This window comes from Pristis pectinata, chromosome 2 (genome assembly GCF_009764475.1).
Source record: "Pristis pectinata isolate sPriPec2 chromosome 2, sPriPec2.1.pri, whole genome shotgun sequence".
Taxonomy (NCBI): Eukaryota; Metazoa; Chordata; class Chondrichthyes; order Rhinopristiformes; family Pristidae; genus Pristis; species Pristis pectinata.
Window position 1 is genome coordinate 132,483,978 of NC_067406.1, and position 25,591 is coordinate 132,509,568.

The following is a 25,591-nucleotide window of genomic DNA, read 5'->3' on the forward strand; positions in this document are numbered from 1 at the left end:
CTCACCAAATTATTTGTGACTCATGCACCTGTCCATGACTGCATTGGTAGAAGTGATCCCAGCACAGAACCTGTGGAGACAAAGTCCTGTCTTCACACCGAGGGCATCCTAGTGTGACACCCTAGTGTGAAAATGGGATAGAACTGATCTGGGACCAGGCCATCCAAAAGGGACTGTTACCATCACTAGCAGCAGAGATGTCTGCCACCCTTGCCTATCACCTTATGGCTTGACAAATCCCTGTCCACAATTACCATCAAGTCAGTGATCAACAGTATTTTAATGGGGAGTGCAGAAGCACATGTTTCGACCAGGATCAGCCATACCTGAAAATAAGGTGCCAACCTGGAGAAACTAACACAGCACTACGTGGTTACTAAACAGCAAAAACAGTATATGATAGACAGTGCTAACTGATCTCACAACCGGTCAATGTTCTGTAGTTCTGCCACATCCAGTCTTCATTGGTAATGGGAGGAGGAGTCTCCAAGAACATCTGTCCTCAACAACAGTGTGCCAAGTACATGAATGTTTAAGATCAGGCGGAAGCTCTCGCAATCCTCAGAAGAACTAAATGGGTGGTCCATCCTGGATCCCTCCTGAGATCTCCACCATTGCAGAAGCCAGTCTCCAGCCATGTTGATGCACACTATGTGAGAGCACTGGCTTTGAGACCGGACAACATCCCACCTGTGGTACTGAAGACGTTCATTCCAGAGCTAGCAGTGCCTCTAGCCAAGCTGTACCAAGACAGTGACAACACTGACATATAGCTGATAATGTGGAAAATTGTCGGTACATTCAGTTCAGAAAAAGTAGGACAAATCTATTCTGGGTAATTACCATCCAATCACTCTACTCTCAATGATTAGAAAAGTAAAGGAAGATGTCACTAACAGGGCAATCAGGTTGTACATATTCACCAATAACCTGCTCACCAGTTTAGTTTCAGCAGGGCCAGCTAACTCCAGACCTCATCACAACCTCGTTCCAAACTCAGATGAAAGAGTTGAATCCAGAGGTGAGTGACAACCCTCGACACCAAGGCAGCATTCGACTGAATGTGGAATCAAAGAGCTCTGGGAGAAATAAAGTCAGCAGGCTGCTTTGATTGTTGGAGGTCAATTATCTCAACCCCAGGGACACCATAAACCTTCCCTCCCTTTACCACTGGCGCACAGTCGCTGCAGTGTGCACAACCTACAAAATGCACTCTCGTTACTCTGACAGCACCTCCCAAATCTGCAACCTCTACCCCAAAGGAGAAGGGCAGTAGATGCATGGGAACACCACCACCTGAAGATTCCCTCCCCCTTTTCTGCACCAGTGAGAACAATAACGATGAATGATGTTCGTTATTGTATTCTGGGCATACCGAGCTATTTACTGGGAATACTGCTGGAGGAAGTGGTAGAGGTGGGGGCTGGGGTTAAACCAGGTAATCCACGGGGGAACTGTGGACAGGAGCAGATGAGAGGTCCTGGACGGTATGACTGGAGGGCAAAGTGACATTCTGAGAGCTCAGTCCTTTTAAGTAAGTTTCCTCCCAGACGGCCCTGCAGAATCAATTCATTGCAAAGTCAGGGGGAAGAAAATCTGTTAGGAGCTAATCAATGTGGACACAGCATATATTCTCCTGGGATCCAGAAAAACTAATATCTATTCAAACACTGACACCAGAGAAATTCAGTTAAAGGTTGATGGAAGACTCCATGTATGACTTTAATGAAGATAAATAGTTGAGCTTATGCTGGCGTCTTATTTATTTGGTGATAAACTTAATTTCATATTTATTCGATGAGGTGTACTTAACCCTTTCAGCATTGCACAGCTTTCCGATATCCGTGGGGGGGAAGAGTCCCAGGGAAGAAGTAGAGAAGGAAAGTTCCCCGGACTACGTGTTGATGCATTCTGCTGAGAATGATAGTTCAAAAAGACTGAGAACGTAAAACGTATTCTTTTTATTTGCTCATAGGATTTCAGAGATGCTGTTGAGAATGCTGACATCTATTGCTGCCTCTACTCATTATCCACTCATTGCTCTAGTGTGAACGGGAACAGTGAGGGTTGATCAAGGGGTTGGGGTTGTAGGTGAATGGGGTTGGGGAGGCGAACAAAATCGCATCAAATGTGGTAGGGGTAGGGGATACATTTGGAAACAGTAAGAAGGAAGTAATGATGGAATTTTGGAATTTTTTTCATACTTACACAGTAGGTAGAACGGAATGGATTGCGTTGGCAAATGTTAAAATTTGAGAACTGATTGGATCATTTGGCAGAGGAGGAATTGTGGAATCTTTCCAAATGGATTGGGTGTAACCCTATCTGCCCTGTGAACAGAATCAGAGCTTTCATCTGATCATTCAGTGAGAGGAGACTGCTCACATTCCTCCTTGATAGAGCGATGGCTTTCTGTTGTGCTCTTTGGGGCTGAAAAGGAGTGTTTTTATTGATTAGGAAGCAATCTCTTGTTGAAATGAATTTTAGAAGAATGTGTAATTTTCAGAAGGATTGTGAGATGTATGGTTAAAATCATTGTCAAAAGACCAACCAAATTTTATAGGAACAGTGACTTTGGGATGTCTCAAGCTATTCTGTGGTTCATAATGCAATTATCTGAGCTTTTCACACTGCCAGGCCTTCTCTTGAAATCTCCCCCAACCCTCCACAAACTTTGCTTTCTTCCAAATTGGGCTTTGTATGCATCTATCGTTTCATTGATGCCACCACTGGGGATGACACTTTCACCCTTATTCAACGTATTCTCTGGAATCCACTGCCTGAATCAACCCCCACTCTCTCTGTCTTTTGAACTCTCTACATCTTTGACCAAGCATTTGGACTTCCATCTTAATATTTCCTTGGTGTCGATTAGGATGAACAGTTGTATTAAAATACTATGTGAAATCATGATGTGGTTGAAGCACCCACTCTATCAAACTGAGCTTCATAATCCTCATAACCAACAGCGTTTTCCATGCAATAAGCTCAACACCAATTCAAATCTGGTGTTGTAAGTTCCTTGAAGAATCCTTGTGAGCCACACGCCTCATATCCAACAAGGTTCCCATGGACATATCAGAAAGGAGGCCGCATAAAAATATTACTAATCATGCTAATGTCTGCTGGAGGTATCTGAGAACCAGGTTGGAATTCAACCGCTGAACAAGCTGTGAGAACAGATTATGAGAGCATCAACCATCCTTATAATCCACAGGCAGCAGTCATTCTGTTGCTTCCTCATCTTATGCAATGACCATAATATCCCAGTAACTGTTGATTATCACTCAGCACATTTACAATGATTACATTACAATCCATTCTCTCCACAATGTGGATCACAACTTTGATCAATGGCAGGAAGCATATTGTCTTCTGGCATCTGGCGAGACAGCTGGTGTTCTCATGAAGGACATAACTGAATACACTCAAGCTCACTCAGCCTAACAGTATCTATCCACTCTAAAAATAACAGCTATCCTGAAATGACTGCACGGTTTTCTTCTCTATACTGGCTTCAAATGACTGTTCAAACTGCTCAGATTTCTTGCGGTTCATGACGTAATCTGCTTTGTAATCAGTTTCCTTTCACCTATGCTCTGCTTAATGTCATCATGATTATCAGGTATACCATTGTATTAAATAGTGCATGCATAGCTGATGTGCGAAGGCATCCTTTGCCAACTTTGTTGTCAAAATGTATTTTTACCCTGCAACAGAACTTTTCTGTGTGCATAGAGCAAGCTTAATTACCTCATTGAAATGAGCAGAACTGGTAAGGAATCAGTTCACAATAGAGTTTATTGAGTTCATGGAGTCATACAGCACGGAAACAGACCCTTTACACCAATGAATCTGTGCTGACCGTCATGCACCCATTTACATTAATCCTACACCTATCGCATTGCATTCTCCAAACATTCCCTTCAAACCAATCCCCAAACCCCCTAGGTTTTACCACTCACTTACACACTAGGGGCAGTTTAATGTGGGCCAATTAACCTACCAACCTGCATGTTTTTAGGATGTGGGAGGAACCATAAGCACCATGAGGAAACTTGCGCGGCTACATGGAGAGTGTGCACCACACAGAGAGCATTTGGGTGGCTGGAGATGTAAGCTGTGGCTCTCTAGCCGTGCCACTGTGCTGCTTCTGCAGGGTATCTTGTAACATGGAGAAGCAACTATTGACAGCTGAATGCAAAAACTACCAATAGTTCAAATTTTCCTTCCCTTGCTGATGATCAGTCATTACAGAGAACAACTAGAATAAAAATCTTGTCCAAAATTTTGGCAACCTCTTGTGATATGATGTAAGAGGGTAAATAATTTGAGAGAATAAATAATTCTCATATGTTGAATCTACTGCCAGAAGAGTGTCACTCTTTGTTAGCAGCTGGAAAGAATAACTCCCTATTGAATATATAAACATAAGAAATTAGAGCAGGAGTAGGTTATAGGGCTTCTCAAACCTGCTCCACCGTCCAGTAAGATCGTAACTGATCTGCTCTTGGTTTTGGCTTCACTTCCTTTCTGGTCCCCATTACCCTTGATACCCCTAAAGTCAAAATATCTGTCCATATCTTGGGCTGGAATATACTAACTGAGACAGTGAATATATCAGAATGCTAACAGTGCAGTGAACCCTTTACAATGCAGGGATGTTATTTCAGTGAAATTTCCAGATCAGATGAAAGAATGCAAACCTGAAATGGAAGGGACTTGGCAGTGGTGATGTAGGAGTTAAAGTTCAGGGGTAAACCTCCACAGGAAGTCTCCAGATGCTGGCAGAGATGTATGTTATCAGCCATATGTCTTTGGTTATATCTAAGGCCAGTTGATGGGTTGCAGTCAGCTCAGATACCATTACAGCGATGGTCTCTTCCTTAATGGGGTAATGTGGACATGACCCAACCAGCACAGCAAATGTTAGGTGCTGCTTGTGCGAGTGTTCTTGCTGCTCTCTCACTCATTAGAAGGAAACGTCAAGACTTCCTGAGTAACACAGAGCACAAGTGCATTGCCTTCTCTGGTAATGAGACTATAGTTAAAATAGTGAGTTACCTTTTGATATCTTACAGTGTGAAATATGTCAAAGTTGTGGAGAGGATACTTCAAGGATTTTTGCTAAAATGATTGCAGGATGACAAACATGACTAAAAAATGGCAAGACTTGCCTTTCTATCGCACCTTCCATGTCTTCAGGATGTCCCAGATTGTTTTGCGCTCATTGAGCAGTGTAACTTGTTGAATGAGCAGACTGCTGCGGAGAAACTCCTGAACTTATGCAGCACCTTCCTCCCAACAACACAAGTGATTAGCGCCATCCCAGGAGTTGAGACATGCACAGCTAGCCGTGGGGTCAGTATGTTCACTGGGGCAACTGAACAACTCCCTGCACGGCAGTGGGAAAGGGTTCTACCTGGAGGGTTCTAATCCATCTCCCTGGCTGATTTGTCAGGTTGAGCAAATGCGGTGAAATGGGGTCAAGCTGCAATGTCCAAGAACTGTAATTACGGCAAGAGATGCATTAAAGGCACCATATAAAGGGAAGCTATACTTGTCATCCCTCTCTGTCTAGGTACATCATTATTTTATCTTCTTCATTCACTAATGTCACAGATGCTGTGTAACACCTTTACATCTGCCTACCTCTGCAGCCCAGCCTAAGGAGAGTCGGGGATCTTGCCAATACCAACTCATAAACTTTACATTGTGCTGACGAATGGTTTTCCACCTGAAATGTTTCTCTTTCCACAGATGCTGACTGACCCTGCTGAGTGTTTTAAAATTTTCTCTTTTTATATCAGATTTCTAACATCTGCAGTTGTTTAATTTTCATAAGCTTTATGTATTTGTCAGTGCAAAGATCTGTGACGTTCTACCCATTGCATCTGCCCATCACTCATACACTCCTTCTACTGGTTCCCTCCCCCGTTTTCCCCCCCCCCCCCACTGTTCCCGTCTGCCCTCCCCACCTTCCTTATTTAATTCCATGCTCCACCTTCCTCTCCTATCAAATTCCATCATCTGCAGCCCCTTGTTGCCTCCACCTGTCACCTCCCAGCCTCTGTCATTATTTCCACACTTCCCTCCTCCATCTGCCTATCATCCCTCCTCGCCTGGATCCACCTATTGCCTACCAGCTATTGCTCCCCCCTTCCCTTCACTTTTTATACTGGCCATCTCCCCTCTATCTTTCAGTCTAGATGCAGGGTCTCGACCCGAAACATCAACTGTCTGTTTCCCTCCACAGTTGCTGCCTGATCCGTTAAGATTTTCCAGCATCTAGTTTGTTGCTCCAGATTCCAGCATCTGCAGCCTCTTGTGTCTCCAGATCTGTAACATTGGTAGACAGAGAAGACCAAAACTAAAGTATTTAGATCAAGATGGGTGACAAGAATTAGCTTCCCTTTCTATAGGGCCTTTAGCAACAAAATGTCTCATTGCCTCATGGGGGTGTAATCAAATAAACATTGAGGCTGAGCCACATGTGCAAATATTAGGACAGGTGACTAATGTCTTGGTCAAAGAGGTAACTTTTAGGGAACATCCCCGTGTTTATGAAAAAATTGTCAAATTCTGCCTTGAAGATCAAAGACCCTGCTTCCACTGCCCTATGAGGAGAGTTCCAAAGACACACTACCCTCTGAGAGAAAACTTTTGCCTCATCTCTGTGTTAAAGTGTTGAACAAGGACCCTAGTTCTAGATTTCTAAACAGTGACCCCTATTTACAGATGCCATCCAGGGAACTTGTTCAAGTAATTAGAAAAACCTGGAATTGAAAAGGCAGCTTCAGTAACAGTAACCATGAAACCACCAGAATCTTGTAAAAGTTCATCTGGTTCACTGATGGACTTCATGAAACGAAATCTTCAGTCCTTCTCCATCTGATCGAAATGTGACTGCAGACCCACCAATATTGTTGAACCTCAAGTACCTCCTTGGTTCAGGGGTAATAGTGATGGGAAATAAATGCTGGCGTTTCCAGTAATGAACTAATTGATGTCAACAAAAAATGAATGCCATCAGCTGTGAGGAAGAGGAACATAGAATTCATTCTTGGCTGTGATACATAAGCAAATAACATCATTGTCCTCAACCCAAAGAATATAAACTAAATCAGTTCTAAAAACAGAAAATGTTGGAAACCACTGGTATCCACAGCTGATTCCAGCATTTTTGTTTTTATTTCAGACTTCTGGCATCTGCGGTTTTCTTTTGATTTTCATCAACTGCATCAGTTCAGCTGATAATTCATCTCATTTTCTGTTATGGGGTTGTTCTTTGTCAAATTGGCTGTCATATTTTCCTATAGGACTACAGTACCTGCAACTCACTAATAAATGTTTGGCTGTAATACACTTGGGATGTTCTCCAGGCCTGATAATTGCTGCACAAATGTTTTGTTTTCTGTGAGGTTTCCTTGCTTCACAGTAAAGGTGGTCTGTTTCTGTTTCAAGATAAGAATCAAATGCAAAGAGGAGTTTATTGTCATATGCACATGTACATGTATGCACAGGTGCAATGAAAATCTTACTTGCAGCAGCATCACAGCCAAATAGCATTATGTAAGCAGAATTCACAAGAAAAACATAAATTAAACATAATTTTTCAAGGAAGAACACAATCAGAACAGAAAAAAACAAAGTCTATTTTAGTGCAAAGTGATCATAGTGTTCGGGTTGTGAAACTCTAGTGATTCAAGTTGTGCTGGTTTGGTTGAAGGGAAGTAGCTGTTCCTGAACCTGGTGGTGTGGGACTTCAGGCTTCTGTACCTCCTGCCTGATGGTAGCTGCGAGAAGATGGCATGACGTCTTCTGATCAAGAATGCAGTTATAGAAAGGATGCATTAATACACCATCTTATTCTCATGCCCATTATTTGCATTTTTTGCCAATATTGGTATGATTAGATTATATTCTGTGGCCAGCACCTATATTGAAAAAAATAACTTCCATGAGTGAGATACACTCATTCCCCTCGTCATAACAGGGATAGGGTTCCCCTTGTCCTCACCTATCACCTCACGACCCTCCGCATCCAACCTATCATTCTCTGCAACCTCCGCCACCTCCAACAGGATCCCACCACCAGGCGCGTCTTCCCCTCCTCTCTGCTTTCCACAAGGATCGCTCTCTCTGAGACTCCCTTGTTCGCTCATCCCTCCCCACCAATCCCCCTCCAGGCACTTATCCCTACAACGTTGCTACAACCTGTCCCTGCACCTCCTCCCTCACCAGCATTCATGGCCCTAAACAATCCTTCCAGGTGAGGCAGCACTTCACATGTGAATCCATTGGTGTCATTTATTGCATCCGGTGCGGGCTCCTCTACATCAGTGAGACCCAACGCAGATTGGGGGATCGCTTTGTCGAGCACTTTTGCTCCGTCTGCCGTAACAGCCAGGATCTCCCGGTGGCCATCCATTTTAATTGCACTTCCCATTCCCACACCGAAGTGTCTGTCCACGGCCTCCTCTACTGCCATGATGAGGCCAGGTGCAGATCAGAGGAACAACATCTCATATTCCGTCTTGGTCATCTGCAACCTGATGGCATCAATATCAATTTCTCTAACTTCTGGTAACTACTCCCCCCGTCACATCCCTCCCTCCACCACTTTTGTTTCCCCTTATCCCTCTAGCCCCTTTACCCCTTCTGTTTCCCCTCTCCCACCCTCATGACTTGGACATCACCCTCACCTTCCTCCCAACTCCTCTATTCCATGGTCCACTGTCCTCCCCTATCAGATTCCATCTTCTTCAGCCCTTTGTCACTTCCACCTATCACCTCCCAGCTTCTTACATCATCCCACTCCCCCACCCACCTACCTTCCCCCTCTCACCTGGATTCACCTATCACCCTCCAGCTCATGCTCCTCCCCTCCCCCCAACTTTTTATTCTGGCTTCTGCCCTCTTCCTTTCCAGTCCTGATGAAGGGTCTTGGCCCAAAACATCGACTGTTCATTTCCCTCCATAGATGCTGCCTGACCTGCTGAAGTTCATCCAGCACTTTTTTTGTGTTGTTCCATGAGTGAGATAATCACATTAGGATGCACTGACCGAACAACGAACCTTTTATTGCTTCGTAGTCCAAAACAGCACTTACATTACGTCTCGCATCACTTCAAACGTCTGTGACAATTTAACTCTGTAGCTCTGCAAAAAACTTTCCCCTTCAAATTCCCTTTTTGAAAATGTTGTTGAAGCTGCTTCCATTGCCCTTTCAGACAGCATGCACTGGATCACAATAAGTCACAGCATAAAAACAGATAAAAGCCTCTTCTCGTCTCTGATATGTGTGTTTGATTTCTGACCTTCCTGCCAGTGGAGTATTTCTCCCAATTGACTCCATTAAAACCACTCACAACTTTGAACTCCTCTTATGAACTCCCCTTGATTTTCTCTGCCCTAAGGAACACAATACCAACGTTATGAGTCTAAGTCTACATCACTGAAGTCATTCAGGGTAGATGTTGAGATGTTTGCACTAGTGGAAGAGTCTCTAACAAGGGGACATGACCACAAGATAAGGGGATGAAGAGTTGCGCAGAAATTTCTTCTTGCAGAGGGTGGTTTCTGAACTCAAGTCGAGTTTATTGTCATTGCACAACTACATGTGTGCACAGATGCAATGAAAAACTTACTTGCAGCAGCATCACAGGCAGATAGCATTAGAGACACAACGTTCACAAGAAAAACATAAATTAAACATAAATTATACAAGAAGTCTGGAATTCTGTATCGCTAGAATTCTAAGGATATTCAGCTTGTCCCCGTTGACACTCACCAATTTTTATACATGCATCATAGAAAGCATTCTATCTGGATGCATCACGGCTTAGTATTGCAACTGCTCTGCCCAAGATCACAAGAAACTGTAGAGAGTTGTGGATACAGCTTAGTCCATCACGAAAACCAGCCTCCACTTCATGGACTCGGTCTGCACTTCTCACTGCCTCTGAAAAGTAGACAACATAATGAAAGACCCCTCTCACTCTAGACATTCTCTCTTCTCCCCTCTCCCATTGGGCAGAGGATACAAAAGCTTGAAAACATGTACCACCAGGCTCAAGGACAGCTTCTATTTTGCTGTTATAAGACTATTGAATGGACCTCTTGTACAATAAGGTGGACTCTTGATCTCACAACCTACCTCATCATGGCCTTGCACCTTATTGTCTACCTGTACTGCACTTTCTCTGTAACTGTAACACTGTATTCTGCATTCTGTTATTGCTTTTCTGTTGTACTACCTCAATGTACTGAGATTGTGAAATGATCTGTATGGATGACATACAAAACTGTATCTCGGTACATCTCAAAATCAGGTTTTTTTATGACATGAAATTAGTTATTTTGTGGCAGCAGTACAGTGCAAAGACATAAGATTATTATAAATTACAAAATAAATAAATAGTGCAAAATAAGGAATAATGAGGTAGTGTTCATGGGTTCATGGACCATTCAGAAATCTGATGGCGGAGGGGAAGAAGCTGCTGCTGAATCGTTGAGTGTGGATCTTCAGGCTCCTGTATCTCCTCCCCAGTGGTAGTAATGAGAAGAGGGCATGTCCCAGATGGTGAGGGTCTTTAGTGATGGATGCCTTCTCCTTGAGGCACCGCCTCTTGAAGATGTCCTTGATGGCGGGGAGGGTTGTGCCCGTGATGGAGCTGGCTGAATCTACAACCCTCTGCAGCCACTTGCAATCCCATGCTTTGGAGCCTCCATTCCAGGTTGTGATGCAACCAGTTAGAATGCTCTCCACTGTACATCTATAGAAATTTGCAAGAGTCTTTGGTGCATTACCAAATCTCCTCAAACTCCTAATGAAGTAGAGCTGCTGGCGTGCCTTCTTTGTGATTGTATCAATGTGTTGGGCCCAGGATAGATCCTCCGAGATGTTGACACCCAGAAACTTGAATCTGCTCACCCTTCCCACTGCTGACCCCTCAATGAGGACTGGCGTGTGTTCTCCCGACTTCCCCTTCCTGAAGTCCACAATGAGTTTCTTGGTCTTGCTGACATTGAGTGTGAGGTTGTTGTTGCGACACCAATCAATTAGCCGATCTACCTCGTCGCCATTTTTTGTCATGTGACAATAATAAACCAATTACCCCAGAGGGTTGTGGAAGTACTTAAAGAGGAGATGGATAGATTTTTGAATGATTGGGGAACTCAGGGCATTGAGGAACTGGCAGAGGGGAGGAATTGAGGCCAAGGGCAGGTCAGCCATGATCATATTGAATGGTGTGGCAGGCTTGAAGGGCCGAATAGCCTCTTCCCATTTTCTTGTGTTCATCCCTTTCTCATATACCAACAAAGTGCAGTCCTTGCATGTTTTTGTTTGTATGTTGTGTCATTTGGTTGTACTGATATTCAAGATTTTTCTTCTGAATGTTAAGACAATCTCTCCTGATGAGGTTCACAGTGCATGTATCAAAACAATCCAACTAGTTAATCAGCTAACTACCTGGCAGGACTGATGGATGGGAAACTGAATGCAAATAGCAATTAAGGAATTATTCTAGTGGGACATTGACACCGAACAGCTTTTCAATTAAAATACTAGCTTATCGAAATACATTGTTCCCTCAGAACTGTTATCTGTTAACCCAGACCAGCTGACTCCCAGCAGCCAGCCTATTTTCCAGTGAAGGTCTAACTCTTACCTTGAAAGACAGCTATTTTTAATGCAGAAACAATGAAAAACAAATGGACATAATATTCACCTTTTGAATCTCACTTATCTCTATAGTAAAAGGGGTAGAATTAATTTGTAGTGCTCAGTTCTGGTGAATTAAAACTTCTGTCCTCATGCCTGTAATACATGGTAAAGTATTCAGCAATAGTTTTAGAGTAGCCAGAATATTTCTGCACTGGTGGATACACAGGGTGACCTCCAAGTGTTTCTGTCACTTTGAAAAGAGTAAATCCTACATTCTCACAATTCATTTTTCTTGTCAAATCTCATAGTCAGGTTTATTTTCACACAGAATCATCACAGATTTGCGCAAGTGACCAAGATCTCAAAGTTATTCTGAATGCAGAAAAAAGTTTTTTAATTAGGTACAGAATGAAATGTTATAGCAGCAAATGTTCTTTCATTATCTCTTCATATGGATAGGCAAGAAAAATCCCACAGTTCCTTGTGTTCCACAGGCAGGCTTACTTAACAGATCAAATGTAAATTGTTGATCAGGTACTAACTATGTTCATAGCTAAAATACTTTGTGAATGATAGTCTCTGCATACTGTTAATGCCTGATCTCAAGTCAAGTCGAGTTTATTGTAATATGCAGAAGTACATGTATGCACAGGTGCAATGAAAAACTTACTTGCTGCAGCATCACAGGCACATAGCATTAGAGACACAACATTCACAAGAAGAACATCAATTAAGTATAAATTATACAAGAAATCTCTACAGAATCTCTACAGAAAGCATGTGGAAGAGACAATGAAGATACTTTCACCATCCTTGGCACTCGATTAGTATATGTACTTATGTTGTAGAGTGGGAATTGAACCCCAAACATTTGTCTCAGAAGCTAGAATGTCACCAATAACCAAACTGATGGCTTGGCTAGATATTGCTTTTGAACAGCTTAGCAATTTTTGATTGCAAACAAGAGTTGTGGAAATAAATAATATTGGTTGAATTCCCACTTTGATAAAGATAAAATCTATGAAAACAGAATTAAGAAGCTGTTGCAAGAAATTTTTATAATAGGTTCTTGCAATCAAATGGAAAGTGAGGAAGAACCAAGTGATGAAGAACCTAGGGAAAGGATGTGCTTGAGGGCTGGAGATGTTACTTGGTCCAAGCTTTGGACTTTGAGGGACCAACAATCAGTGGCTTGCTGTTGGCCTCTCTCTTGCTTTGATCTTGTCAGAATGTACTGGGTCAATGGGAGGGCTTCTCATTGCCACTGGATAAGCAAATCTAAGGGCTACTTTGGTGGTGTTTCTGGCGTCTCTCTGCCAGTGGCAGTTGGAAACAATGGTATTGAGTCAACTGAATCTGAGGAGTACAGTGCTCCCACTCAATGAAAGGAGTCTTGACTCTGGCCCTACCTTGGAAGGTGCAGGTAAACGTTTAGATCCACACAGCAGCGGTGGGCTCACTGCCACTTTCTGAAGGTTTTTGGGGTTTCCTGGAATTATGGGGTGTGGGGTCTCAGAGAAACCCCAAGAAATTTCACAGCCTCTGTATTCAGAACTAGAGAATTTTGGACCTCAGCCACTAAGACAATTGCTGAGAAAGCTTTCAAAGTTAATAGGATATGAATATAATTGTTTCGGTAACACTGATGGATTTTCTTGGAAGCTTGGCTTGCCGGGAGCTTAAAAGCTTGTTAATAATGCGGAACTTATGGCCTTTTGAAGTTCAAAATAACAGATGAATGAATGGACTGCTGCACCATGTATGTCTGAAGTGGTCTGTAAAGTCTTTTGGCTTCAGTACTCTGAAATCTGCTGTTAGTGTTGCTGCATGAGTTCCTTTAGTTCTGGTGGCAAACACAAAATAGGTTTCCGTGTGTGTGTGTGCGTGCGTGCAGGGCTGGATGCTGTCACTCGTTGCCAATTTCTGGATGTGATGTTTCTGCGATGTGGTGGGGGAGCGAGGGGGGGGGGGGGGGGGAGGGAAGTTTATCAAACGTGCAAATTGCACTGCTGGTCTGGGACCTCAGCCCGGCACGCTTGGACAGAACTGGCAACCCAGACCTGGAGTAGCAGCTGTTACTGTGCAACACCAGCAGTGTTGTATCTCCCTATTGCGCCGTTGCTGAAGCCCTCACAATGTGGGATTTCCTGCCATCAGGAGTGAAGCATCATTTGTTATATAGTAAAACTGCTGGAACCTGGGCTGCCTCTGGTTCCAGCCATGTACTGTCAATGCTACATAAAAGACTCACATCAGCAATGTACTGAGGTGCCTAATGGACTATAATAGATGTTGAAGGGAGTATAATGTTCTTTCAGACCAACAATTGTATTATCTGCCTTCTTTGCTTTTTGTATTGATTGTACACTTTTCTTCTGAATGCTCTGAACAAGCTCTCTCGAATAATTGATTCAATATGTGCACTGTTTTAGATTTTACATTGGCCTCTGATTTTTTTCTGCATTGTGAGTGGCCCTGTAATGTTGTCAGAAGGTTGTATGATATCGATTGGTGGACAGATTGTTACCTTGAACTACAGTACTTGGAAACCAAAGTGCAAACAAGGTCACTGCACTGTGTTTCTCCGTGCAACTTGCTGTCACTTAGATGTGCAATTAGAATATCTCTCTTTTCTAGCTTTGCTGCCTTTGATCGATGTGCCAAAGATAATGAGCTTCTCCTCATGAAGGGTCAGTGCCAGCTATGTAGAAATTTGAGAGGAATCAGATTGGGACTAAACTGAAGTAAAGAGTCTTTTGCAATTGGTGGGACAAAATCACATTAGAAGCAGTTAGTTAAAGATAAAACAACTTAAAAAAAAAAGTTAAATGTAAACAAAACATAAATCTATCCATTCAAAGATCCTTCATCTGAACTGGAAAAGAGAGAAAACAGAGCTCCCTAGTTTTGTCTCTGTAGCAGTTCCGAAAGAGGCTCCCTGACCTGAGGCATTACCTCTGTTTCACTCCCCACAGATGCTGCCTCACCTGCTGAGTGTTTCCTGCACACTTATACTGGGTACCACACCTCAGGAATGATATGTTGATCCTTGGATGGGTCTGGAAGAGCTTCACCAGGTTGATACCAGGACTTAAAAGGTTTTATTCTGAGGACAAGTTATATAAACTTGCCCTGTATTTCCTTGGATATAAAAGGGAAGAGAATGTTTGAAGGAATTGGTAGACTGAATGGCAAACAATAGTATTTCCTGTGGTGGGGAATTGCAGAATAAGGCTGCATAATGTGAAAAGTAGCAATATCAATAATGACAACCATGAAATGGCTGGATCAATGTAAGAAAACCATTTGGTTCACTAATATAATTCAGGGAAGGAAATCTGTTTTCCTCACCCCCTTTGACCTGTGTCTGAATCCAGACCTCGGGCAGTGTGGTTGGCCCTGAACTACCTTCCAAAATGACTCAGCAAGCCAATGATTTAGGCAGTTGGGAAGGACAATAATGCTGGCCTTGTCAGTGATGCCTGTGCTTGTGAATGAATAAATAATAAGCTTGGGCATCCAAGAAGCATTGTTCCACACAAAGGGTGTCTCGGCTTGATTCAAGAGACACAAGAGACTGCAGATGCTGTCACTGGAGGAACCCAGAGGGATGGTCGACGTTTTGGATCGAGACCCTGCATCAGGACTCTGATCAGATCTGATGCAGGGCCTCGACTCGAAACTTCGACCATCCCTTTGCCTCCACGGAGGTGGCCTGACCCACTGAGTTTCTCCAGCAGTTTGTTTTTAGGTTTGATTCAAGCCTGATGGTTTGATCAGAGTGGAATATGGTTCTAATCTGGTAACATTATGTGTGGAACTTGATTTTAGTTACGGAAAAGAGAGGAAATAAACAGGAAGAGAGGAGGCTGAAGTGGGATTTACAGGGACAGAACAAATGGAGATGAACATCTGGGGTGATAAGTAACAGGAAATAGATCAGAGATAACATTGACAGGAGCTGGTTCCGAGTGTGTTTTTAAATTTGCTAATCCCATTCCAATGGTGGAGGGTTGCATTGAGGGGTGGGGGTGGTGGCTGGTGGGAGAGGGAAACAGCAGGATTTGAAACTGAAGCTTCAACTATTTCCCTGATTACCATTCAATCTTTGTGAGGAGCAAGGTGGAATTAGTTGTGGTTGCTGGACGTCAGTCATTGCACCCCAGGACATCACTGCAGGGATTACTTAGAGCAGTGACCTGGGCCCAACTATCTTCAGCTGCTTCATAAATGAGCTTCCTTCTATCACAAGGTCAGAAGTGAGGATGTTTGCTGATAACTGAACAAAGTTCAATTCCATTTGCAATTCGTCAGCAAACCTATATCTGCATGTAGCAAAACTTAGACAACATTCAGGCATGGGCATTTAAGAGACTCTCAGATCGACACATGAATGATAGAAAAATAGGGGGCTATGTGGGAGGGAAGGGTTAGATAGATCTTAGAGCAGGATAAAATGTCGGCACAACATTGTGGGCCGAAGGGCCTGTACTGTGCTGTAGTGTTCTATGTTCTATGTTTCTATGTTCTAAGTGACAAGTAACATTCACACTACAAAAGTGCCAGGCAGAGATCATTTCCAACAAGAGAGTCTTAACCACTTACCCTTAATACCAAGACCCCCATCGTCAACATCCTGGAGGTCACCACCAACTTCAACTGGACTAGCCACCTAATACTGTGGCTAGAAGAGAAAATAAGAGACTGAGTATGCTGCAGCAAATGGCCTACCTCCAGAAACCCCAATGCCTTTCCACTATCTACAAGGCACGAGTTAGGACAGGTACCCCATCCACCACCATAAATATTCCCTTCCTTCACCACTGGCACACAATGGCTGCAAGGTACTATATACAAACCGTACTGCAGTTACTTGTCTGGGATATTCCTGTAGCACCTCCCAAAACTGCAACCTTATAACAAAAAGGACAAGGACAGTAGGTGTTTGGGAGCGCCACCACAGACAGATTCCCCATGGTGTTGTACAACACCCTGACCACTTGGCAACAACCTGGGTACTGAATTTGGCTTCCAGCTCATACCACCTTGGAATTATATTGCAGTTGCTACATCGTCACTGGATCGAAATCCTGGATCTCCCCAGCCAGCATTGCTACCGTCACCAAAATAACTGCAGTAGTTCAGGAGCATGGTGCACAACCCTCTTTAGAGCAAAAGGGGATGGGGTATAAATGCCGTCCTTACTAATCACACCTACATCTTGAAAAATAAATAGGAACAAGAACATGTTTTTCTGGCAGGCCATCTGGGATGATTCCTGCGTTACCTTGTGAATCTTGCCCAGTGCTCTGGTATGACACAACTGAAGGATCATGGAAGGTCCTCAGAAAGAGATCAATCTCTTCTGAAAATACCCTCATAGAATGCCCCTGAGGAACAGAAGGTTTAAACAACTTGCTGTTTTGTTAGACTCTCTCTGGGTTTACACCCTTAAGGTTGGTGTGACAAGGCTTCACCCTGAATTTAAGAGCATCTGTTGATTTACCTTCATGGGCAATGGACTGCCTTGTCACCCTGAGTGTATGAATCACCTCACCAGGCAATTTGAGGCAAGTCCTTGATCACACTGAGGTCAGACTACTTGTATCTCTGCTGGTGGAACCTTTGCTCAGAGTGTGCTGCTGTGAAGTGGGGTCAGTTCTCCCACATGTCCTTCGAAGCTACACTTCCTTGCTGCTACAGCTCTCCAAGATCCTTACTGCTCTCTCTGGGTCCTTGTATGGTGGCCAGTTCAGACCTTGATCAGTTCTGATGAACACAGTTACCTTTGTTTAATTTGAGGACATGGGTAATTATGGGCGCTTGATATTTATGTCCAAGGATACATCATCTCAAGACCGGCTACCCCTGATTTATTTCTGTAGCCACCCTGGTAAAGACATTATTGGCTACAAAAATCTATCAATAATTATAGAACATAGAATGCTACAGCACAATACAGGCCCTTTGGCCCACGATGTTGTGCCAACATTTTATCCTGCTCTAAGATCTATCTAACCCTTCCCTCCCACATAGCCCCCTATTTTTCTATCATTCATGTGTCTATCTAAGACTCTCTTGAATGTCAAACCTTTAAAAACCTTTAAAATTAGCCAAAACTTTCTTTTCATTCAACATTCCTAAATATCGTGCATGTTTCTAATAGTGTATAGTCAACACATATCTGTGTTAGTGGTTAACAAAGGCATTTGGACCTGCCCCTACTCTGACCGTTCAGTACTGAGTTAGTCCCTTTATTGAATTAATAGCAAACATAGGATACCCGTTTCTTTCATTGGTAGTAAATGCATGACTTGCTGCGTGTTCATTGTAATAGCATGTTTAATTTTCTATTTATATCACTTTTGCTTTATTGATATTTCAAATTTGTTTTGTTTCTGTTTGAGGACATGAGAGCATTAGGCAGGCACTAGAGGAGGTTTACGAGAATATTCCATGGCTGGAGAAGGTTCACTAATGAGGAGAGACTGGCTGAGCTGGGGTTGTTTACTTTGGACGCAGGGAGATTGAGGGGAAGTTAACTGAGGTAAATAAGATTATGTGAGACCTATGACAGGGTGAACAGGAAGAACCTTTTCCCTTGAGCTGAAAGTTTGGTAACCAGTGGGATGTGGGGTTGAGGTAGGAGGATTCGAGGGGATTTGTGGAAAATGTATGCAGTTGAGTGTTGAGGAAGTGAGGTGAGGAACATTGTTGTGGTGAGGGGAGCTGTAGAGCTCATTGTCTGATAGGATGGTGGAGGCAGAAACCCTCATTATGATTAAAAAGTACCAGGATGAACACTTCAAGTGCTGTAACTACAAAAGTAGAACTCAAGAACTGGGATTAGCCTAAATATTTTATTTTGGCTGGGATGGCCATGATGGGCTGAATGGCCGCCTAAATTTTGATGATTTTGTACGTTTGCTGTGTTTTTGCCTGTTTGTTTTAATGTTTTTGCATGTTCATTGTGTCTATTTGGGTTATGTAATGACATGTTTTTCTCAAGTACGGGACCAGACACATCCTTTGATTCCTGCTGCATTAAAACTGTGGTATTTTAGACCTGTGTAATATTAATGTAGTCAGTTGAAATACATGCGCTATAAATTAGAGTGAGATATACTTGAGATTACACACAGTCTGCGGTCCTGTCAGAATGTACTGAGCTGGCTGGCATGTGACTTTCCAACTGATCAGATGGTGTCGTAATGCAGAGACCAAGCTGTGTCATTTTAAAAAGCAGCATTAATATTTGAATAAACCAGCAGCATAGAGCAGCTCTGGTCAGTGGTAGGAAATGCTATTTGTGGAATAGTGGAGCTCTGTGTGAGGAGGCTTGTGACAGAGGTGATTTCCCTTGGCTTAGAGGGAGGATGAGGTGTTTTTGAGAGTGAGAACTGGAGCTGTTTGCAGTCTTCGGCAGCACCGAATCACTTTTATCAGTAGTTTCTGATCTATGATTAACAGAGAGGGGTAAAGTCAATGAAGAGAGGTGAGTACAATGCACTGCTGACCTCTGCCACTACTGGTGATAAATGGATGGCTTTGTGACAGATGAGTTTCTAAAGCAGCAGCATAGTGTTTAAAATGTACTCAACTGGACGTAGTATGGAAGTGTATGTGTTCCTTTAGCATTACTAGATAAGTGATGTTGACGTTGATGCCATGGTTCAAGATTTAACAGCTCTTTAAGCATTTAAAATATAATGTGATTTATATACTGTTGGCAGTATTTGCTTATTTTGATAATAGATTTAAATCTCATTAAAATTATTTGCAATGTTTTAATACTTGTATTCTGGGCACACAGAGAGCCCTCTTGACTTTATCTAGCGAATGTAATGTGCAAACAATGGAGTTAACAAAGAGGGGCAGTAGGAGTGACTTTTACAGCACATCGGTACCTTTTCAGGCAGAGCAGTTCTTTGCATCTTCTAAACGGAAGTTTCTTTGATGTGCCTGATTCAGTAAAAGTGGTGAGTTGACCCGTTTTTACACTAATGCTATAGTTATGTATCTGAATAAGTGTTCAAATTGCAAACACTTAAGGGTGCAATCTAGAATTGGAGATGTGATAGACGGGTCTCATATATGCTGGTCGAGCTCTGTTAAGGCAGTTATTTTGTGCACTTTCAGTGGACCAGAACTGGAAAATATCATGGAGAAATGACTGTGTTTGTAGGGTGGACCCTAGGGATGTTGCTTTGTCTTTTACCCCCCCCCCCCCCCTTATTTCTCTGGAAGATCAGATGGTGACCAGTCTCGTTAGCTTCTCTCTGCACTTCCTTTAAGCTTTCATCATGAGTGACTTACCTTTCAGTTTACTGCCTAACTGAGATGGGAGGGGCTGCTTTAAATGGGGCGTCAGTCTAAGTAATCAATGACCAAAATTAGGCGTGAGTTCTGTTGTAAATTGCAGGCGCAAATGTGCATCTGATACTGGTGAAAGAGAATGGGTGTATTTCTGAAAGAGATTAGGCATAGTAGTGAAGAAGTATTGAAGTGAGTCGTGCCCTCTGCCTCACATACACTCTTCCTAATCCATCAGTGCTTTTTAATGCATGTTATAGAAAATGAAATTGAAATGGTTCCTGTTACAACAACAAGAGGAGCTGTAATAGGTGTGTTAAATTTTTAAATATGTGGATTAAAAATTTACATAAACCATTTCAAGTATTGGCACTGTTAGCAATGAGAATTTAGTTTTTGTTTTTCTAAATAATAATTAAAAATGAAATCCCCATGTTTTCACTGACGGAATGACCAGTGTTCTTTAATGTGTTAGTATTCCACTGTATGGAGCGTGGGATGTTCCTACCCAGCTACTAGCTTTGCTGTGGTCCAGGTTATATACCAGTTCATCCAGGGAGTGGATTGTTCTGCAGTCCTGACCCCCTGCTGCTGTCAGTGACTGGGTTGCCACTCACTGATTTTTCTGCATTAGAAGTTGCTTCATAAAGATCGATTCTGGTGAGATTTCTGATGGAGTGGAGCCAATAACAACAACTGTTTGTATAGTGCTCTCAAGTAGCAAAAATGCTCCCCAAAAACCTTCACATGAGCTGGAGCAAATGGAAATAACATTGAGCCACATTATATTAGAGCCGTTTGACCCAAAGCTTGGCTATTAATCAAGAGAGTCTTGTTTAAGTCAGAGTAGGCAAGCAGGGATTAGTCTTCCTCTTGTAGTGGGTGGGGAACAGATGGGAATTGTATCCCTCCAGAATTTTCCCATTTTCCACTGAGCTCATTCCCTAACAATGTATTATCCCGAGCAGGCTCTTTAAGCTGCTGCCTATTTTTGCCATGCTGCAATATTGTGGTCAGACTGCTATTTGCTCCACATCCTTTATCCTATTCGCAACCCCTTGTTCATTCCCACTAATTTAAATACAGCAAGTATATAGAATAATGTGCATGGCGGCCAAGTTATTGTACTAATAACCAAAGGGCTGTACTATTGATCTGGAAGCATGAGTTCAAATCCCAGCATGCTGTGGAATTTAATTTCAAGTAATTAAATAAAAATCAATAGCTTGTATTGGTAATGATGACTATAATACTAATGGATTGTTGCAAAAACCTATCTGCTTTATAATGTGCTTCAGGGAAAGAAATCAGCTGTCTTTATTTGGTTTGGCCTACATGTAACCCCAAACCCCACCGATATGTTTGATCCTTAATTACCTTAGTAGTTAGCCATTTCGGAGGGCAATCAGACAAGTGTGACCAAGTCCTGTGAATTAATAATTAAATAAAAAATGGTGCATCTCCAGATGGGATAATTGGACCAGGGGATGAAGATGTCCCTTGAAGATGCCCAATCAGTCCCAATTTTAAGTACCTATCTTCTTCATTGTCATATAATGCTTTGACTTTATATTACAATGAGATGGTTATAATGACTATAGACATGTAGCATTGACTGATGTCTCAGAATCACTGTGTTAAGGAGCTGGGATATGTAAAACAATATGCTATAGCATGACTGATGATGGGAAGGTGTACAGTGTAATGTTTTCATAGGTAGCTAACAGTAAATGCAGGCATTGGTAACTGTTAAAAGGTAGTAATCAGGTGTGATTAAAACTTGTTCAGAGGAAGTATAACTGCAGACAGGAAGTGCATGAAGAGTTTGTTAGATTCACTCAGTTTCTATCCCATGTTTTCATTTTTTTTAAAGCTGTTTCCTGGTGATGTAATGTATGATAGTTTGATTTCACACACCAGTGTAAGGCCAGTATCAATGTAAGTTTGTGTCCCTGTGATTCAACTTCCACCTTCTCTGGTGGTCAGTAGATAAACAGATGACTGAACTCCTCCACGGGCACGTGGAACCAGCTTAGACGGGAATCTTGGTCGGCACAGACCAGTTGGGCCAAGGCCTGTTTCCGTGCTGTATGACTCTTGTGACTCCATCACTCTGCTAAATGCTTTCCTTAGAGTGTTCACTATGAATATACTGCTCTAATTCTCCAAGTGGCTGTCGCTATTGCAGATGGTGGCAGGGATTGGGGGAAAGAAGAAAATGGGAAGAAGAGAGTGAAGGGGGTTGAGGGGGAAGGGTGGTGGGTGAGAGCAGGACAGATCCCCACCCAACATGCAACAGAGACCTGGACAGCTATCAGCACTATAGAAGTATCAACAATGGTACCTCTGCAGATACCTCCAAGTCCCCTGGCAGAAAGGGTGGCTCTCTCCCGGGCCGTCACCCCCAACATTGAGGTCCTGACTGTGGTCAAGCTATTCTGATGGGTTGGGCCATACTGCCCATCTACCCGACACCAAACTCCTGAAGCGACTAAGCTCCATCATGTGGAAGGGATTCCCAGAAGGACAGACAAGGTGTTTCAAGGATATTCCCTTGAAAATTTGTAAACCTCACCCGGAGAATCTCTGGCCGGTGTTCAGGTAGCACGAAGTACTTTGAGTTTCTCCAATGTGTGGATGGACGAGCATTAATCTGAATATATGTCCCTCTGCTCTGTCAAACTCCACCTGCCTCATCTGTGCAGAGTTCTGCAGACCCTGCATGGGACTCAATAGCCATCTTAGAACCTGCACAGAACTGTAGCCGAAGCAAATCATCCTCAACTTGTAAGGGCTCCCTAAGGCAACAAGAGTACTCTTTTAATTAAAATTTTGGGTCTCTTTTTATGTAATGAAAGATTAAGCATTGTTCATTTCCAAGCTACTTTTTAGCTGATACTTTGCTTGAGATGTTTGGTGCAAAATGCAGGTTGTATAAAAATTGAAGCATTCGCATTGCAATTGCAGCCTATCAGTCGGTTAACGAGGCAGTGAGAGCCACAGAATGGAACAGTGAAGGACAGGATGAAAAACAATTGGCATCTATTGTTCTGAAGAGATATATGTTTTTGGAGGCTATTGTTCACTTGTCATGCCATAATTAATTATCAGAGGCAGAGTTAGTGAGAAGGAACAAAGGGAAGAAATTGTGGACCCTATCGTTTGCAATTTATTAATATAGTGGAATTTCTATAGACTTGGCAGTTATGAACATTGGTTGTATTTGCTTAGGTGTCTTGAAGATCAACCAAAACTGAAAATAAACAGCATAAGCGGCAAAAAACGTGACTTTCCTTTGATTATACTTGATATGCTTTCGTAATAATACACTGCATCACTTCTTTCTGAAATAGAGATACAGGATAAGCAAAATCAGGAAGGGTTTCCTATCATGGAATGGTGATAACCCATTGTGGTTGATGCAGCCCTCACCTGCGTCTCCTCTATTTCCTCCACTCCTGCTCCTACCCTCACCTACCCCAAGACAGAAGAGGGATAGAGTTTCCCTGGTCCTCACCTTTCACCCTACCAGCCTACACATCTAGCACAATATTCTTCGAAACTTCCACCTGCTACAATGTGATCCCACCACCAGCCACATCTTCCACTCCCCCTACTGTTCCCATCTGCCCAGCCCACCTCCCTTATTTGATTGTACCTTCCTTTCCTATCAGATTGCACCATCTGCAGCCCTTTGTTGCCTCCACCTGTCACCTCCCAGCCTCTGTCGCTCTTCCCTCCTCCACCTATCACCCCTCCTCACCTGGATCTACCTATCTCTTGCCAGTTCTTGCTCCACCGCTCCTCTCCACCTCTTTATACTGCCTATCTCCCCTCTATCTTTCAGTCCAGATGAAGAGTCTCGACCCAAAGTGTCGACTGTCCATTTCCCTCCACAGATACTGCCTGACCTGCCGAGAGTTCCTTCAGGATCTTGTTTGTTGCTCCAGCTTCCAGTAGCTGCGGTATCCTGTTGTCTCCAAAAGGTGATGATACTTTGATAAGATAAGGTATTTTTATTAGTCACACGTACATCGAAACACACAGTGAAATGCATCTTTTGCGTAGAGTGTTCTGGGGGGCAGCCCGCAAGTGTCGCCACGCTTCCGGCGCCAACAGAGCATGCCCACAACTTCCTAACCCACACGTCTTTGGAATGTGGGAGGAAACCGGAGCACCTGGAGGAAGCCCACACAGACACGGGGAGAACGTACAAACCCCTTACAGACAGCAGCCGGAATTGAACACAGGTCGCTGGTGCTGTAATAGCGTTACTCTAACCGCTACACTGGCTTGCAGCTCACCAAATTGATGTCCCTCAGTGGGCTGCCTCATGTTGCCCGTTAGTGATTTGTTACTGGAGAATCATTGTTTATGGAGTACCTTGACAATCAATGGCACTACCATCACTAAGTCCCCGCCATCCACATCCAGAAACTCAGCTGGACATTGTTGAGGCTAGAAGAGTGGGCCAAAGGTTGCTATCCTGCAGTGAGTGACTTACCTCCTGACATCATAAGGCCTTTCCACAAGGTGAAGTCAATGTTGAGATACCTTCTACTTGCCTGGATGAATACAACGCTAACAACTCTCAAGAAGATCAGTTGTCTCTTGGACAAAGCAGCTCACTTGATTGGAACCCCATCCACCACCCTGGCGCACAGTGCCAGTGGTGTGTAACAGTTACAAAGTACCCTGCAGTTACCTGCCCAGACTACACTGATTGCACCTCCCAAACTTGCAATCTCTATCAAAAGAAGGATGACGGCAACAGATGCATGGGAACACCACTCCCTGCTGGTCCCTCTCCAAACTGCTTTCTCATTAGGAAAAATAATTGCTTATCCTTCACCATTACTGGGTCCAAATCCTGTAACTCCCTGTCTAGCAGCATCCTGGGAGTACCTTCACAAGAAGGACAGCTACAGTTCAAAAAGGTCACTCAAGGGCAATGAGGGATAGGCAACAAATGATCGTTTTATCAGTGACACTCAGATACAAGAAAACGAATAAATGAGAGAATAAACATTCGGTCCATTGACCAGCTGTGCTATTCAGTTAGATTATGGATATGCATCTGAGCTTGCGTTTCATTGCCTTTGCTCTTCTTCCCTTGATACTGTGACCAATCCAAGAGTGACCTTGGTCTTGATACCAGTTGATTTAGCATCCACAGCGATTTCTTGAGGGGGAAGAATTGAAGATTTCTACTCGCCAGAGTTGAGGAAAACACTGAATTTGTTCTTGAACAATCTAGCTCCAATTTACCCCTTCTCCCGACCAAGGGAAGTTCATCTCTTTCAACACCATTTTAACTTTTTCAGCACTTCAATGAGATCACTCTTCAGCCATCTTCAGGAATTGCTGGGCAGACCTTTCCTCAGAATTTAACCCTCTAAGTTCCAGTATCATTTGAGGGGACTGAAAAATAGAACAACTAGAAGTATACCTCAGAAGAAGAGAATGGTTCACTAATAGCTTGTAGGGTAGTTCTATAAAATTTTCTCTCATGTTCCCTCTCTGGAAGATGTTAACCTGTCAGGATTCCTGTGACTCCTTGCATTATCGACATCCTTCACTATCTTGCTTAAAGTGCCCATTCTGCAC

At 43.1% G+C, this 25,591-nt stretch overlaps 1 protein-coding gene across 4 annotated transcripts in view; it reads left to right on the forward strand.

Moving 5' to 3' along the window:
- The window catches only part of LOC127582098 (PH and SEC7 domain-containing protein 3-like), a 336,591-nt gene that overhangs the window by 109,313 nt on the left and 201,687 nt on the right, over positions 1-25,591 (forward strand). The window contains exon 1 of one of the 4 annotated variants that reach the window (XM_052037111.1): positions 19,142-19,166. The exons of the other annotated variants lie outside the window; for them this stretch is intronic. Coding sequence (XP_051893071.1) covers positions 19,157-19,166 — 10 coding nt within the window. The 5' untranslated portion in view covers positions 19,142-19,156. Of the gene's footprint in view, positions 1-19,141; positions 19,167-25,591 lie in introns of those variants that run through there. 4 annotated transcript variants of the gene reach the window in all.